Source organism: Phyllobates terribilis, unplaced genomic scaffold, assembly GCF_046119375.1.
Source record: "Phyllobates terribilis strain yellow unplaced genomic scaffold, ASM4611937v1 Scaffold_7__3_contigs__length_470593459, whole genome shotgun sequence".
In the NCBI taxonomy this organism is placed as follows: Eukaryota; Metazoa; Chordata; class Amphibia; order Anura; family Dendrobatidae; genus Phyllobates; species Phyllobates terribilis.
In genome coordinates, this window is record NW_027362767.1 from 453,631,204 (window position 1) to 453,646,971 (window position 15,768).

Here is a 15,768-nt window from a genome sequence, read left to right on the forward strand (position 1 = left end):
AAGCTAAAAGGCTACACAGACTCATAACAGCGGCTCCAAATATCCTACTGTCCTGTGTCTACAGCTCCTGGGAACATCAATGTGTTTCCATGGAAACAGACTACAACCAAAACATCTGTACACTGGTCCAACAGCCATGTGTTACTCTCAAGTTGCTCTATTATCCTCCAGAGCTGCGCTCACTATTCTGCTGGTGCAGTCACTGTGTACATACATTACATTACTGATCCTGAGTTACATCCAGTATTATACTCCAGAGCTGCACTCACTATTCTGCTGGTGCAGTCACTGTGCACATACATTACTGATCCTGAGTTACCTCCTGTATTATACTCCAGAGCTGCACTCACTATTCTGCTGGTGCAGTCACTATGTACATACATTACGTTACTGATCCTGAGTTACATCCTGTATTATACTCCAGAGCTGCACTCACTATTCTGCTGGTGCAGTCACTGTGTACATAAATTACATTACTGATCCTGAGTTACATCATGTATTATACTCCAGAGCTGCACTCACTATTTTGCTGGTGCAGTCACTGTGTACATACATTACATTACTGATCCTGAGTTACCTCCTGTATTATACTCCAGAGCTGCACTCACTATTCTGCTGGTGCAGTCACTGTGTACATACATTACTGATCCTGAGTTACATCATGTATTATACTCCAGAGCTGCACTCACTATTCTGCTGGTGCAGTCACTGTGTACATACATTACTGATCCTGAGTTACATCCTGTATTATACTCCAGAGCTGCACTCACTATTCTGCTGGTGCAGTCACTATGTACATACATTACATTACTGATCCTGAGTTACATCCTGTATTATACTCCAGAGCTGCACTCACTATTCTGTTGGTGCAGTCACTGTGTACATACATTACATTACTGATCCTGAGTTACATCCTGTATTATACTCCAGAGCTGCACTCACTATTTTGCTGGTGCAGTCACTGTGTACATACATTACTGATCCTGAGTTACATCCTGTATTATACTCCAGAGCTGCACTCACTATTCTGCTGGTGCAGTCACTGTGTACATACATTACATTACTGATCCTGAGTTTCATCCTGTATTATACTCCAGAGCTGCACTCACTATTCTGCTGGTGCAGTCACTGTGTACATACATTACATTACTGATCCTGAGTTACTTCCTGTATTATACTCCAGAGCTGCACTCACTATTCTGCTGGTGTAGTCACTGTGTACATACATTACATTACTGATCCTGAGTTACATCATGTATTATACTCCAGAGCTGCACTCACTATTCTGCTGGTGCAGTCACTGTGTACATACAGTGGTGGCCAAAAGTATTGGCACCCCTGCAATTCTGTCAGATAATACTCAGTTTCTTCCTGAAAATGATTGCAATCACAAATTCTTTGGTCTTATTCTCTTCATTTAATTTGTCTTCAATGAAAAAAAACACAAAAAGAATTGTCCTAAAGCCAAATTGGATATAATTCCACACCAAACCTAAAAAAGGGGATGGACAAAAGTATTGGCACCCTTTGAAAAATCCTGTGATGCTTCTGTAATTGGTGTAATTAACAGCACCTGTAACTTACCTGTGGCACCTAACAGGTGTTGGCAATAACGAAATCACACTTGCAGCCAGTTAACATGGATTAAAGTTGACTCAACCTCTGTCCTGTGTCCTTGTGTGACCACATTGAGCATGGAGAAAAGAAAGAAGACCAAAGAACTGTCTGAGGACTTGAGAAACCAAATTGTGAGGAAGCATGAGCAATCTCAAGGCTACAAGTCCATCTCCAAAGACCTGAATGTTCCTGTGTCTTCCGTGCGCAGTGTCAGTGTAAAGCCCATGGCACTGTGGCTAACCTCCCTAGATGTGGAAGGAAAAGAAAAATTGACGAGAGATTTCAACGCAAGATTGTGCGGATGGTGGATAAAGAACCTCGACTAACATCCAAACAAGTTCAAGCTGCCCTGCAGTCCGAGGGTACAACAGTGTCAACTCGTACTATCCGTCGGCGTCTGAATGAAAAGGCAGTGTATGGTAGGATACCCAGGAAGACCCCACTTCTTACCCCGAGACATAAAAAAGCCAGGCTGGAGTTTGCCAAAACTTACCTGAGAAAGCCTAAAACGTTTTGGAAGAATGTTCTCTGGTCAGAAGAGACAAAAGTAGATGGGAAAAAGCATCAGCATAGAGTGTACAGGAAAAAAAGAGGCATTCAAAGAAAAGAACACGGTCCCTACAGTCAAACATGGCGGAGGTTCCCTGATGTTTTGGGGTTGCATTGCTGCCTCTGGCACTGGACTGCTTGACCGTGTGCATGGCATTATGAAGTCTGAAGACTACCAACAAATTTTGCAGCATAATGTAGGGCCCAGTGTGAGAAAGCTGGGTCTCCCTCAGAGGTCATGGGTCTTCCAGCAGGACAATGACCCAAAACACACTTCCAAAAGCACTATAAAATGGTTTGAGAGAAAGCACTGGAGACTTCTAAGGTGGCAAGCATTGAGTCCAGACCTGAATCCCATAGAACACCTGTGGAGAGATCTCAAAATGGCAGTTTGGAGAAGGCGCCCTTCAAATATCAGGGACCTGGAGCAGTTTGCCAAAGAAGAATGGTCTACAATTCCAGCAGAGCATTGTAAGAAACTCATTGATGGTTACCGGAAGCGGTTGTTCGCAGTTATTTTGGCTAAAGGTTCTGCAACCAAGTATTAGGCTGAGGGTGCCAATACTTTTGTCTGGCCCATTTTTGGAGTTTTGTGTGAAATGATCAATGATTTGATTTTTGCTTCATTCTCTTTTGTGTTTTTTCCTTGCAAGCAAATTAAATGAAGAGAATAAGACCAAAGAATTTGTGATTGCAATCATTTTCAGGAAGAAACAAAGTATTATCTGACAGAACTGCAGGGGTGCCAATACTTTTGGCCACCACTGTACATTACATTACTGATCCTGAGTTACATCCTGTATTATACTCCAGAGCTGCACTCACTATTCTGCTGGTGCAGTCACTGTGTACATACATTACATTACTGATCCTGAGTTACATCCTGTATTATACTCCAGAGCTGCACTCACTATTCTGCTGGTGCAGTCACTGTGTACATACATTACATTACTGATCCTGAGTTACATCCTGTATTATACCCCAGAGCTGCACTTACTATTCTACTGGTGCAGTCACTGTGTACATACATTACATTACTGATCCTGAGTTACATCCTGTATTATACTCCAGAGCTGCACTCACTATTCTGCTGGTGCAGTCACTGTGTACATACATTACATTACTGATCCTGAGTTACATCCTGTATTATACCCCAGAGCTGCACTTACTATTCTGCTGGTGCAGTCACTGTGTACATACATTACATTACTGATCCTGAGTAACATCCTGTATTATACCCCAGAGCTGCACTCACTATTCTGCTGGTGCAGTCAGTGTACATACATTACATTACTGATCCTGAGTTACATCCTGTATTATACTCCAGAGCTGCACTCACTATTCTGCTGGTGCAGTCACTGTGTACATACATTACATTACTGATCCTGAGTTACATCCTGTATTATACTCCAGAGCTGCACTCACTATTCTGCTGGTGCAGTCACTGTGTACATACATTACATTACTGATCCTGAGCTACATCCTGTATTATACCCCAGAGCTGCACTCACTATTCTGCTGCTGCAGTCACTGTGTACATACATTACATTACTGATCGTGAGTTACATCCTGTATTATACCCCAGAGCTGCACTCACTATTCTGCTGGTGCAGTCACTGTGTACATACATTACATTACTGATCCTGAGTTACATCCTGTATTATACCCCAGAGCTGCACTCACTATTCTGCTGGTGCAGTCACTGTGTACATACATTACATTACTGATCCTGAGTTACATCCTGTATTATACTCCAGAGCTGCAGTCACTATTCTGCTGGTGCAGTCACTGTGTACATACATTACATTACTGATCCTGAGTTACATCCTGTATTATACCCCAGAGCTGCACTCACTATTCTGCTGGTGCAGTCACTGTGTACATACATTACATTACTGATCCTGAGTTACATCCTGTATTATCCTCCAGAGCTGCACTCACTATTCTGCTGGTGCAGTCACTGTGTACATACATTACATTACTGATCCTGAGTTACATCCTGTATTATACTCCAGAGCTGCACTCAGTATTCTGCTGGTGCAGTCACTGTGTACATACATTACATTACTGATCCTGAGTTACATCCTTTATTACACTCCAGAGCTGCACTCACTATTCTGCTGGAGCAGTCACTGTGTACATACATTACATTACTGATCGTGAGTTACATCCTGTATTATACCCCAGAGCTGCACTCACTATTCTGCTGGTGCAGTCACTGTGTACATACATTACATTACTGATCCTGAGTTACATCCTGTATTATACCCCAGAGCTGCACTCACTATTCTGCTGGTGCAGTCAGTGTACATACATTACATTACTGATCCTGAGTTACATCCTGTATTATACTCCAGAGCTGCACTTACTATTCTGCTGGTGCAGTCACTGTGTACATACATTACATTACTGATCCTGAGTTACATCCTGTATTATACTCCAGAGCTGCACTTACTATTCTGCTGGTGCAGTCACTGTGTACATACATTACATTACTGATCCTGAGTTACATCCTGTATTATACTCCAGAGCTGCACTCACTATTCTGCTGGTGCAGTCACTGTGTACATACATTACATTACTGATCCTGAGTTACATCCTGTTTACTGATCCTGAGTTACATCCTGTATTATACCCCAGAGCTGCACTTACTATTCTGCTGGTGCAGTCACTGTGTACATACATTACATTACTGATCCTGAGTAACATCCTGTATTATACCCCAGAGCTGCACTCACTATTCTGCTGGTGCAGTCAGTGTACATACATTACATTACTGATCCTGAGTTACATCCTGTATTATACTCCAGAGCTGCACTCACTATTCTGCTGGTGCAGTCACTGTGTACATACATTACATTACTGATCCTGAGTTACATCCTGTATTATACTCCAGAGCTGCACTCACTATTCTGCTGGTGCAGTCACTGTGTACATACATTACATTACTGATCCTGAGCTACATCCTGTATTATACCCCAGAGCTGCACTCACTATTCTGCTGCTGCAGTCACTGTGTACATACATTACATTACTGATCGTGAGTTACATCCTGTATTATACCCCAGAGCTGCACTCACTATTCTGCTGGTGCAGTCACTGTGTACATATATTACATTACTGATCCTGAGTTACATCCTGTATTATACCCCAGAGCTGCACTCACTATTCTGCTGGTGCAGTCAGTGTACATACATTACATTACTGATCCTGAGTTACATCCTGTATTATACTCCAGAGCTGCAGTCACTATTCTGCTGGTGCAGTCACTGTGTACATACATTACATTACTGATCCTGAGTTACATCCTGTATTATACCCCAGAGCTGCACTCACTATTCTGCTGGTGCAGTCACTGTGTACATACATTACATTACTGATCCTGAGTTACATCCTGTATTATCCTCCAGAGATGCACTCACTATTCTGCTGGTGCAGTCACTGTGTACATACATTACATTACTGATCCTGAGTTACATCCTGTATTATACTCCAGAGCTGCACTCAGTATTCTGCTGGTGCAGTCACTGTGTACATACATTACATTACTGATCCTGAGTTACATCCTTTATTACACTCCAGAGCTGCACTCACTATTCTGCTGGAGCAGTCACTGTGTACATACATTACATTACTGATCGTGAGTTACATCCTGTATTATACCCCAGAGCTGCACTCACTATTCTGCTGGTGCAGTCACTGTGTACATACATTACATTACTGATCCTGAGTTACATCCTGTATTATACCCCAGAGCTGCACTCACTATTCTGCTGGTGCAGTCAGTGTACATACATTACATTACTGATCCTGAGTTACATCCTGTATTATACTCCAGAGCTGCACTTACTATTCTGCTGGTGCAGTCACTGTGTACATACATTACATTACTGATCCTGAGTTACATCCTGTATTATACTCCAGAGCTGCACTTACTATTCTGCTGGTGCAGTCACTGTGTACATACATTACATTACTGATCCTGAGTTACATCCTGTATTATACTCCAGAGCTGCAGTCACTATTCTGCTGGTGCAGTCACTGTGTACATACATTACATTACTGATCCTGAGTTACATCCTGTATTATACCCCAGAGCTGCACTCACTATTCTGCTGGTGCAGTCACTGTGTACATACATTACATTACTGATCCTGAGTTACATCCTGTATTATCCTCCAGAGCTGCACTCACTATTCTGCTGGTGCAGTCACTGTGTACATACATTACATTACTGATCCTGAGTTACATCCTGTATTATACTCCAGAGCTGCACTCAGTATTCTGCTGGTGCAGTCACTGTGTACATACATTACATTACTGATCCTGAGTTACATCCTTTATTACACTCCAGAGCTGCACTCACTATTCTGCTGGAGCAGTCACTGTGTACATACATTACATTACTGATCGTGAGTTACATCCTGTATTATACCCCAGAGCTGCACTCACTATTCTGCTGGTGCAGTCACTGTGTACATACATTACATTACTGATCCTGAGTTACATCCTGTATTATACCCCAGAGCTGCACTCACTATTCTGCTGGTGCAGTCAGTGTACATACATTACATTACTGATCCTGAGTTACATCCTGTATTATACTCCAGAGCTGCACTTACTATTCTGCTGGTGCAGTCACTGTGTACATACATTACATTACTGATCCTGAGTTACATCCTGTATTATACTCCAGAGCTGCACTTACTATTCTGCTGGTGCAGTCACTGTGTACATACATTACATTACTGATCCTGAGTTACATCCTGTATTATACTCCAGAGCTGCAGTCACTATTCTGCTGGTGCAGTCACTGTGTACATACATTACATTACTGATCCTGAGTTACATCCTGTATTATACCCCAGAGCTGCACTCACTATTCTGCTGGTGCAGTCACTGTGTACATACATTACATTACTGATCCTGAGTTACATCCTGTATTATCCTCCAGAGCTGCACTCACTATTCTGCTGGTGCAGTCACTGTGTACATACATTACATTACTGATCCTGAGTTACATCCTGTATTATACTCCAGAGCTGCACTCAGTATTCTGCTGGTGCAGTCACTGTGTACATACATTACATTACTGATCCTGAGTTACATCCTGTATTATACTCCAGAGCTGCACTCACTATTCTGCTGGTGCAGTCACTATGTACATACATTACATTACTGATCCTGAGTTACATCCTGTATTACACTCCAGAGCTGCACTCACTATTCTGCTGGTGCAGTCACTGTGTACATACATTACATTACTGATCCTGAGTTACATCCTTTATTACACTCAAGAGCTGCACTCACTATTCTGCTGGTGCAGTCACTGTGTACATACATTACATTACTGATCCTGAGTTACATCCTGTATTATACTCCAGAGCTGCAGTCACTATTCTGCTGGTGCGGTCACTATGTACATACATTACTGATCCTGAGTTACATCCTGTATTATACTCCAGTGCTGCACTCACTATTCTGCTGGTGCAGTCACTGTGTACATACATTACATTACTGATCCTGAGTTACATCCTGTATTATACTCCAGAGCTGCACTCACTATTCTGCTGGTGCAGTCACTGTGTACATACATTACATTACTGATCCTGAGTTACATCCTGTATTATACTCCAGAGCTGCAGTCACTATTCTGCTGGTGCGGTCACTATGTACATACATTACATTACTGATCCTGAGTTACATCCTGTATTATACTCCAGAGCTGCACTCACTATTCTGTTGGTGCAGTCACTGTGTACATACATTACATTACTGATCCTGAGTTACATCCTGTATTATACTCCAGAGCTGCACTCACTATTCTGCTGGTGCAGTCACTGTGTACATACATTACATTACTGATCCTGAGTTACATCCTGTATTATACTCCAGAGCTGCACTCACTATTCTGCTGGTGCGGTCACTATGTACATACATTACTGATCCTGAGTTACATCCTGTATTATACTCCAGAGCTGCACTCACTATTCTGCTGGTGCAGTCACTGAGAAAAGCCTCTTTTAAGACTGCTAGTCATAGAAATGCAAAGCAAATAAAAATTACACACACAAATACTAAGCTAAGAATTATCCCTTTAAAGACCCCCGCCCCCTTCAGAACAGCGCCAGCACACGGCTAAGATATGTGGCCGCTGAGTGATCACAGATGCAGCAGAGCTTGGTTTGCCGTGTCTTCCCCTCGGGCTGTGGAGCCCCACATGGCACTTACACGTAGTGTCCGTCGCGCCGGCTCAGGGTCAGCAGACATGGCAGCTTCCTCCCCTGTGTCACCTCGGAGCCTTCCACCACATGTGCAGCGAGTCAAGGAAACCTCTACACATCACAAGGAACAGCGATAAGCCACAATCATCGACATTAACAGAAATAACCACGTGGAATAGATCCCCCCGTGTGTAATGACTCTATATAATAGATCCCCCCCGTGTGTAATGACTCTATATAATAGATCCCCCCCGTGTGTAATGACTCTATATAATAGATCCCTCCGCGTGTAATGACTCTATATAATAGATCCCCCCGCGTGTAATGGCTCTATATAATAGATCCCTCCGCGTGTAATGGCTCTATATAATAGATCCCTCCGCGTGTAATGGCTCTATATAATAGATCCCTCCGCGTGTAATGGCTCTATATAATAGATCCCTCCGCGTGTAATGGCTCTATATAATAGATCCCTCCGCGTGTAATGGCTCTATATAATAGATCCCTCCGCGTGTAATGACTCTATATAATAGATCCCTCCGCGTGTAATGACTCTATATAATAGATCCCTCCGCGTGTAATGACTCTATATAATAGATCCCTCCGCGTGTAATGACTCTATATAATAGATCCCTCCGCGTGTAATGACTCTATATAATAGATCCCTCCGCGTGTAATGACTCTATATAATAGATCCCTCCGCGTGTAATGACTCTATATAATAGATCCCTCCGCGTGTAATGACTCTATATAATAGATCCCTCCGCGTGTAATGACTCTATATAATAGATCCCTCCGCGTGTAATGACTCTATATAATAGATCCCTCCGTGTGTAATGACTCTATATAATAGATCCCTCCGTGTGTAATGACTATCTAATAGATCCCTCTGCGTGTAATGACTCTATATAATAGATCCCTCTGCGTGTAATGACTCTATATAATAGATCCCTCCGCGTGTAATGACTCTATATAATAGATCCCTCCGCGTGTAATGACTCTATATAATAGATCCCTCTGCGTGTAATGACTCTATATAATAGATCCCTCTGCGTGTAATGACTCTATATAATAGATCCCTCTGCGTGTAATGACTCTATATAATAGATCCCTCTGCGTGTAATGACTATATAATAGATCCCTCTGCGTGTAATGACTCTATATAATAGATCCCTCTGCGTGTAATGACTCTATATAATAGATCCCTCTGCGTGTAATGACTCTATATAATAGATCCCTCTGCGTGTAATGACTCTATATAATAGATCCCTCTGCGTGTAATGACTCTATATAATAGATCCCTCTGCGTGTAATGACTATATAATAGATCCCTCTGCGTGTAATGACTCTATATAATAGATCCCTCTGCGTGTAATGACTCTATATAATAGATCCCTCTGCGTGTAATGACTCTATATAATAGATCCCTCTGCGTGTAATGACTCTATATAATAGATCCCTCTGCGTGTAATGACTCTATATAATAGATCCCTCTGCGTGTAATGACTCTATATAATAGATCCCTCTGCGTGTAATGACTCTATATAATAGATCCCTCTGCGTGTAATGACTCTATATAATAGATCCCTCTGCGTGTAATGACTCTATATAATAGATCCCTCTGCGTGTAATGACTCTATATAATAGATCCCTCTGCGTGTAATGACTCTATATAATAGATCCCTCTGCGTGTAATGACTCTATATAATAGATCCCTCTGCGTGTAATGACTCTATATAATAGATCCCTCTGCGTGTAATGACTCTATATAATAGATCCCTCTGCGTGTAATGACTCTATATAATAGATCCCTCTGCGAGTAATGACTCTATATAATAGATCCCTCTGCGTGTAATGACTCTATATAATAGATCCCTCTGCGTGTAATGACTCTATATAATAGATCCCTCTGCGTGTAATGACTCTATATAATAGATCCCTCTGCGTGTAATGACTCTATATAATAGATCCCTCTGCGTGTAATGACTCTATATAATAGATCCCCCTGCGTGTAATGACTCTATATAATAGATCCCCCTGCGTGTAATGACTCTATATAATAGATCCCCCTGCGTGTAATGACTCTATATAATAGATCCCTCTGCGTGTAATGACTCTATATAATAGATCCCTCTGCGTGTAATGACTCTATATAATAGATCCCTCTGCGTGTAATGACTATATAATAGATCCCTCTGCGTGTAATGACTCTATATAATAGATCCCTCTGCGTGTAATGACTCTATATAATAGATCCCTCTGCGTGTAATGACTCTATATAATAGATCCCTCTGCGTGTAATGACTATATAATAGATCCCTCTGCGTGTAATGACTATATAATAGATCCCTCTGCGTGTAATGACTATATAATAGATCCCTCTGCGTGTAATGACTCTATAATAGATCCCTCTGCGTGTAATGACTCTATAATAGATCCCTCTGCGTGTAATGACTCTATAATAGATCCCTCTGCGTGTAATGACTCTATATAATAGATCCCTCTGCGTGTAATGACTCTATATAATAGATCCCTCTGCGTGTAATGACTCTATATAATAGATCGCTCTGCGTGTAATGACTATATAATAGATCCCTCTGTGTGTAATGACTATATAATAGATCCCTCTGTGTGTAATGACTATATAATAGATCCCTCTGTGTGTAATGACTCTATATAATAGATCCCTCTGCGTGTAATGACTCTATATAATAGATCCCTCTGCGTGTAATGACTATATAATAGATCCCTCTGCGTGTAATGACTCTATAATAGATCCCTCTGCGTGTAATGACTCTATATAATAGATCCCTCTGCGTGTAATGACTCTATATAATAGATCCCTCTGTGTGTAATGACTCTATATAATAGATCCCTCTGTGTGTAATGACTCTATAATAGATCCCTCTGTGTGTAATGACTATATAATAGATCCCTCTGTGTGTAATGACTCTATATAATAGATCACTCTGTGTGTAATGACTCTATATAATAGATCACTCTGTGTGTAATGACTCTATATAATAGATCACTCTGTGTGTAATGACTCTATATAATAGATCCCTCTGCGTGTAATGACTCTATATAATAGATTACTCTGTGTGTAATGACTCCATATAATAGATCCCTCTGTGTGTAATGACTCTATATAATAGATCCCCCCGTGTGTAATGACTCTATATAATAGATCCCTCTGCGTGTAATGACTCTATATAATAGATCCCTCTGCGTGTAATGACTCTATATAATAGATCCCTCTGCGTGTAATGACTATATAATAGATCCCTCTGCGTGTAATGACTCTATAATAGATCCCTCTGCGTGTAATGACTCTATATAATAGATCCCTCTGTGTGTAATGACTCTATAATAGATCCCTCTGTGTGTAATGACTATATAATAGATCCCTCTGTGTGTAATGACTATATAATAGATCCCTCTGTGTGTAATGACTCTATATAATAGATCACTCTGTGTGTAATGACTCTATATAATAGATCACTCTGTGTGTAATGACTCTATATAATAGATCCCTCTGCGTGTAATGACTCTATATAATAGATTACTCTGTGTGTAATGACTCCATATAATAGATCCCTCTGTGTGTAATGACTCTATATAATAGATCCCCCCGTGTGTAATGACTCTATATAATAGATCCCTCTGCGTGTAATGACTCTATATAATAGATTACTCTGTGTGTAATGACTCCATATAATAGATCCCTCTGTGTGTAATGACTCTATATAATAGATCCCCCCGTGTGTAATGTCTCTATATAATAGATCCCTCTGTGTGTAATGACTCTATATAATAGATCCCTCTGCGTGTAATGACTCTATATAATATAGGAGTTGCACTTTTTGGATTGAACTTAAATAAATTACCTTTTTGATGATATTCTAATTTAGTGAGACGCACATGTATGTGCACAATATACACTACACAGTATATAGCATACACTCAGTATACACTACACACACTGTATAGGTATGTGCCCACGATGCAGAAAATTTCTGCGTGGTCTTGGCAGTCAAAAACGCTGGCGGATTTTACACGCGTTTTTCAAGTCCATTGTGACCTCAAATCCGCATGCAGAAACGCACAAATACTGGACATGCTGCGGATTTGTCTGCAAGGAAAATCCGTTGTGGAAAAATCCACAGAATGGGCACAGAACATGCAGATTTTCATTGGGGATCATGGGGCACAGATTACCCAGCATTGTTAGGGTATATGCCCACGTAGCGTTTTTCAAGCGTATATGCAGCTGAATTTCCGCAGCGTTTATGCTGCGCTCAAAAATCCGCAGTATGTCCATTAATTTTGCGGACACGCAGCATAATCGCCGCCATTGACTTGCATTGAAAAGCATAATATCCATGTCAGTACATTTGTACACACGGATATTATGCGTTTCAATGTGCGGATGGTACCCGGGTGTGGAGGACAGGAGATTCTCCTCCGGACCCGGGTACCATAGAACCTGTAAAAAAAGAATTTAAAATAAAAAATAAAGTTTATACTTACCTTCCGATGTCCTCCCGGTGTTTTGTCCACGCCGTCCGGTGTCTTGCACTGCTCCAGCTGTTGTGAAGGACCTGCCATGACGTCACTGAATCATGTGACCCATCACATGGCTCAATGATGTCACCGCAGGTCCTTCACACCACCGCAAGCCGCCCAACACACCGGACGCGGCAGAGAGAACACCGGGAGGTGAGTATAAACTTTATTTTTTTATTATTTTTTACCATTTTATTCTTTTTTTTTTAACTAACTTGGTCACACTACTATAAATCCATGCCGGTTGCCGCTTTCATGGATTTCTATAGTGTGACCAAGTTGTCAAGCACTTTCCAAGTGATGCTGAAATCACTTGTCAACCTGCATGCGGAAATGTAAGTGAAGAACGCGTCACATCCGCATGTACAATCCGCACGCACAACCCACCCGCACGCACAACCCGCACGCGTTTTTCCTGCCTGGGAAAAGCGTAAAAAATATGCAGCATTTCTGCATCGTGGGCACACAGCCTATCAGCAGATACACTGTACACACACTATATACAATGTATACTCTATAGACTGTACTGTATACAATGTATACATTAGCACATGGCACTGTACACTATCAGCACAGCTGACACATATATATATATACACACACTTTATACAGTACACTTCACACACTGTATATACACCACACAGCTCACACACTATGTACAGCAGATGCTCCGTACACACACTATACAGAACACACTATATACAATGTATACATTAGCAGAAGGCACTGTACACTATCAGCACAGCTCACACATATTTACAATGTATACACTATAGACTGTACTGTACACTATACACAGTGTATACATTAGCACAGGGCGCTGTACACATTATATATACAATGTATACACTGTACACACATAAAAACACTATATTTCACACACTATATACAATGTATACACTATAGACTACACTATACAGTGTATACATCGGCACAGGGCGCTGTACACACTGTATATACACCGCACAGCTCACACACTGTATACTGTACACACATCAGCACAGCTCACACAGTATATACAGCAGATGCACCGCACACTATATACAGAACACACTGTTCGCACAGGGCGCTGTACACACTATATATACACCGCACAGCTCACACAGTATATACAGCACATACACTGTACACACTATACAGAGCACACTATATACAATGTATACACTATAGACTGTACTGTACACTATACACAGTGTATACATTAGCACAGGGCGCCGTACACACTGTATACACACCGCACAGCTCACACTATATATACACCGCACAGCTCACACTATATATACACCGCACAGCTCACACAGTATATACAGCAGATGCACTGTACACACTATATACAATGTATATACTATATACTGTACTGTACACTATACACAGTGTATACATTAGCACAGGGCGCTGTACACACATATATACACTATATTTCACACACTATATACAATGTATACACTATAGACTGTACACTATACAGTGTATACATCAGCACAGGGCGCTGTACACACTGTATATACACCGCACAGCTCACACTATATACTGTACACACTGTCAGCACAGGGCGCCGTACACACTGTATATACACCGCACAGCTCACACAGTATATACAGCAGATGCACTGTACACACTATATACAATGTATATACTATATACTGTACTGTACACTATGCACAGTGTATACATTAGCACAGGGCGCTGTACACACTATATATACACCGCACAGCTCACACAGTATATACAGCAGATGCACTGTACACAGTATACAGAGCACACTATATACAATGTATGCACTATAGACTGTACTGTACACACTGTCTGCACAGGGCGCTGTACACACTGTCCGCACAGCGGACACTCCCGGTTGGTGTCGGGCTCGGCCGCGCTGTCGTCGCTCACCAGACACCGGACGCCCCGGTAGTTGTGATATTCTCTCGCTCCGGTGTGTACACACAGACACGAGCCTCCTCCTCCTCCTCCTCCCCCACACACGATGTGAAGGATACCGAGTCTCCCCGGGGCCGCGGCCGCTCCATGTCTCCGGTCTCCGGTCTCCTCCCGTCAGGCCTGCGCTCCCGGCCTCACAGCCCCGTCTCCTCCAGTTGACGTCATTACGTTCGTCTAATGACGCTGCCGCCACCTTGTGGTAAGGAACGCTCACTGCAGTGTTATCTGACGTCATTGTAGCACGTGACCTCCGGCTTCCTTGTGTCACATGACCTGTTACTCTGGTAAGGTAGGCGTCTGTAAGACTACAACTCCCAGCATGCTCAGTGTCAGGAACATATTAATGTCAGGGACATATTAACAGAATATTAGCCCTTCTCCTTTGCCCTCTCCTGTAGTGTTTGTCCAGAGATGACAATTATACAGTGTCTTACTGCAAATTATCACCACTTGTCAGCACCGAGCTGTCCCATTTTCCTCAGCACAAAAGCCCCAATTAGCACACGCCTGAGAAATAGCTTATGCAAACAATGCCAGCCAAGGAGTGTTATAACTTCCTTAGGAAGCGAGCATCTTGTCTCTGGAAGACGCAGGAGGTAATTAAAACGCAGGCTTGCACTAATTTGCGTGTAACTGTTGAAGCGGCTTCCCGAGCCTCAAAGGGAAATTTGCAGACGCACTGACTCCGATATTAACTATGAAATATTGTGAGTTCCATACGTCCGACAGTAACGGGACCCATATGTTTAGTGACCAAATCAGCCCAGGAATGTATAGGTAGTTTTCCAGGGCTGTAGGCAAAATCAGGGAGCTGTAGCGCAAAAACCCCAGAATAGCAGACTGCAGTTATGTGATGTGTGGTCTCTAAATAAAGATA

The 15,768-nt window shown here is 42.0% G+C and overlaps 1 protein-coding gene across 4 annotated transcripts in view; it reads right to left on the minus strand.

Moving 5' to 3' along the window:
• OCRL (OCRL inositol polyphosphate-5-phosphatase) overlaps positions 1-15,101 on the minus strand; it is a 51,155-nt gene extending 36,054 nt beyond the window's left edge. For 3 of the 4 annotated variants that reach the window (XM_073642191.1, XM_073642188.1, XM_073642187.1), the window contains exons 1-2: positions 14,949-15,101; positions 8,398-8,475 (exon numbers count right to left, since the gene is read on the minus strand). In XM_073642191.1, the coding sequence (XP_073498292.1) occupies positions 8,398-8,475; positions 14,949-14,980 (110 nt within the window). In that variant the 5' untranslated portion in view covers positions 14,981-15,101. The remainder of the gene's footprint in view (positions 1-8,397; positions 8,476-14,948) is intronic. The other variant, XM_073642190.1, reaches the window with a different exon arrangement.
• Between the last annotated feature and the right edge of the window lie 667 nt (positions 15,102-15,768).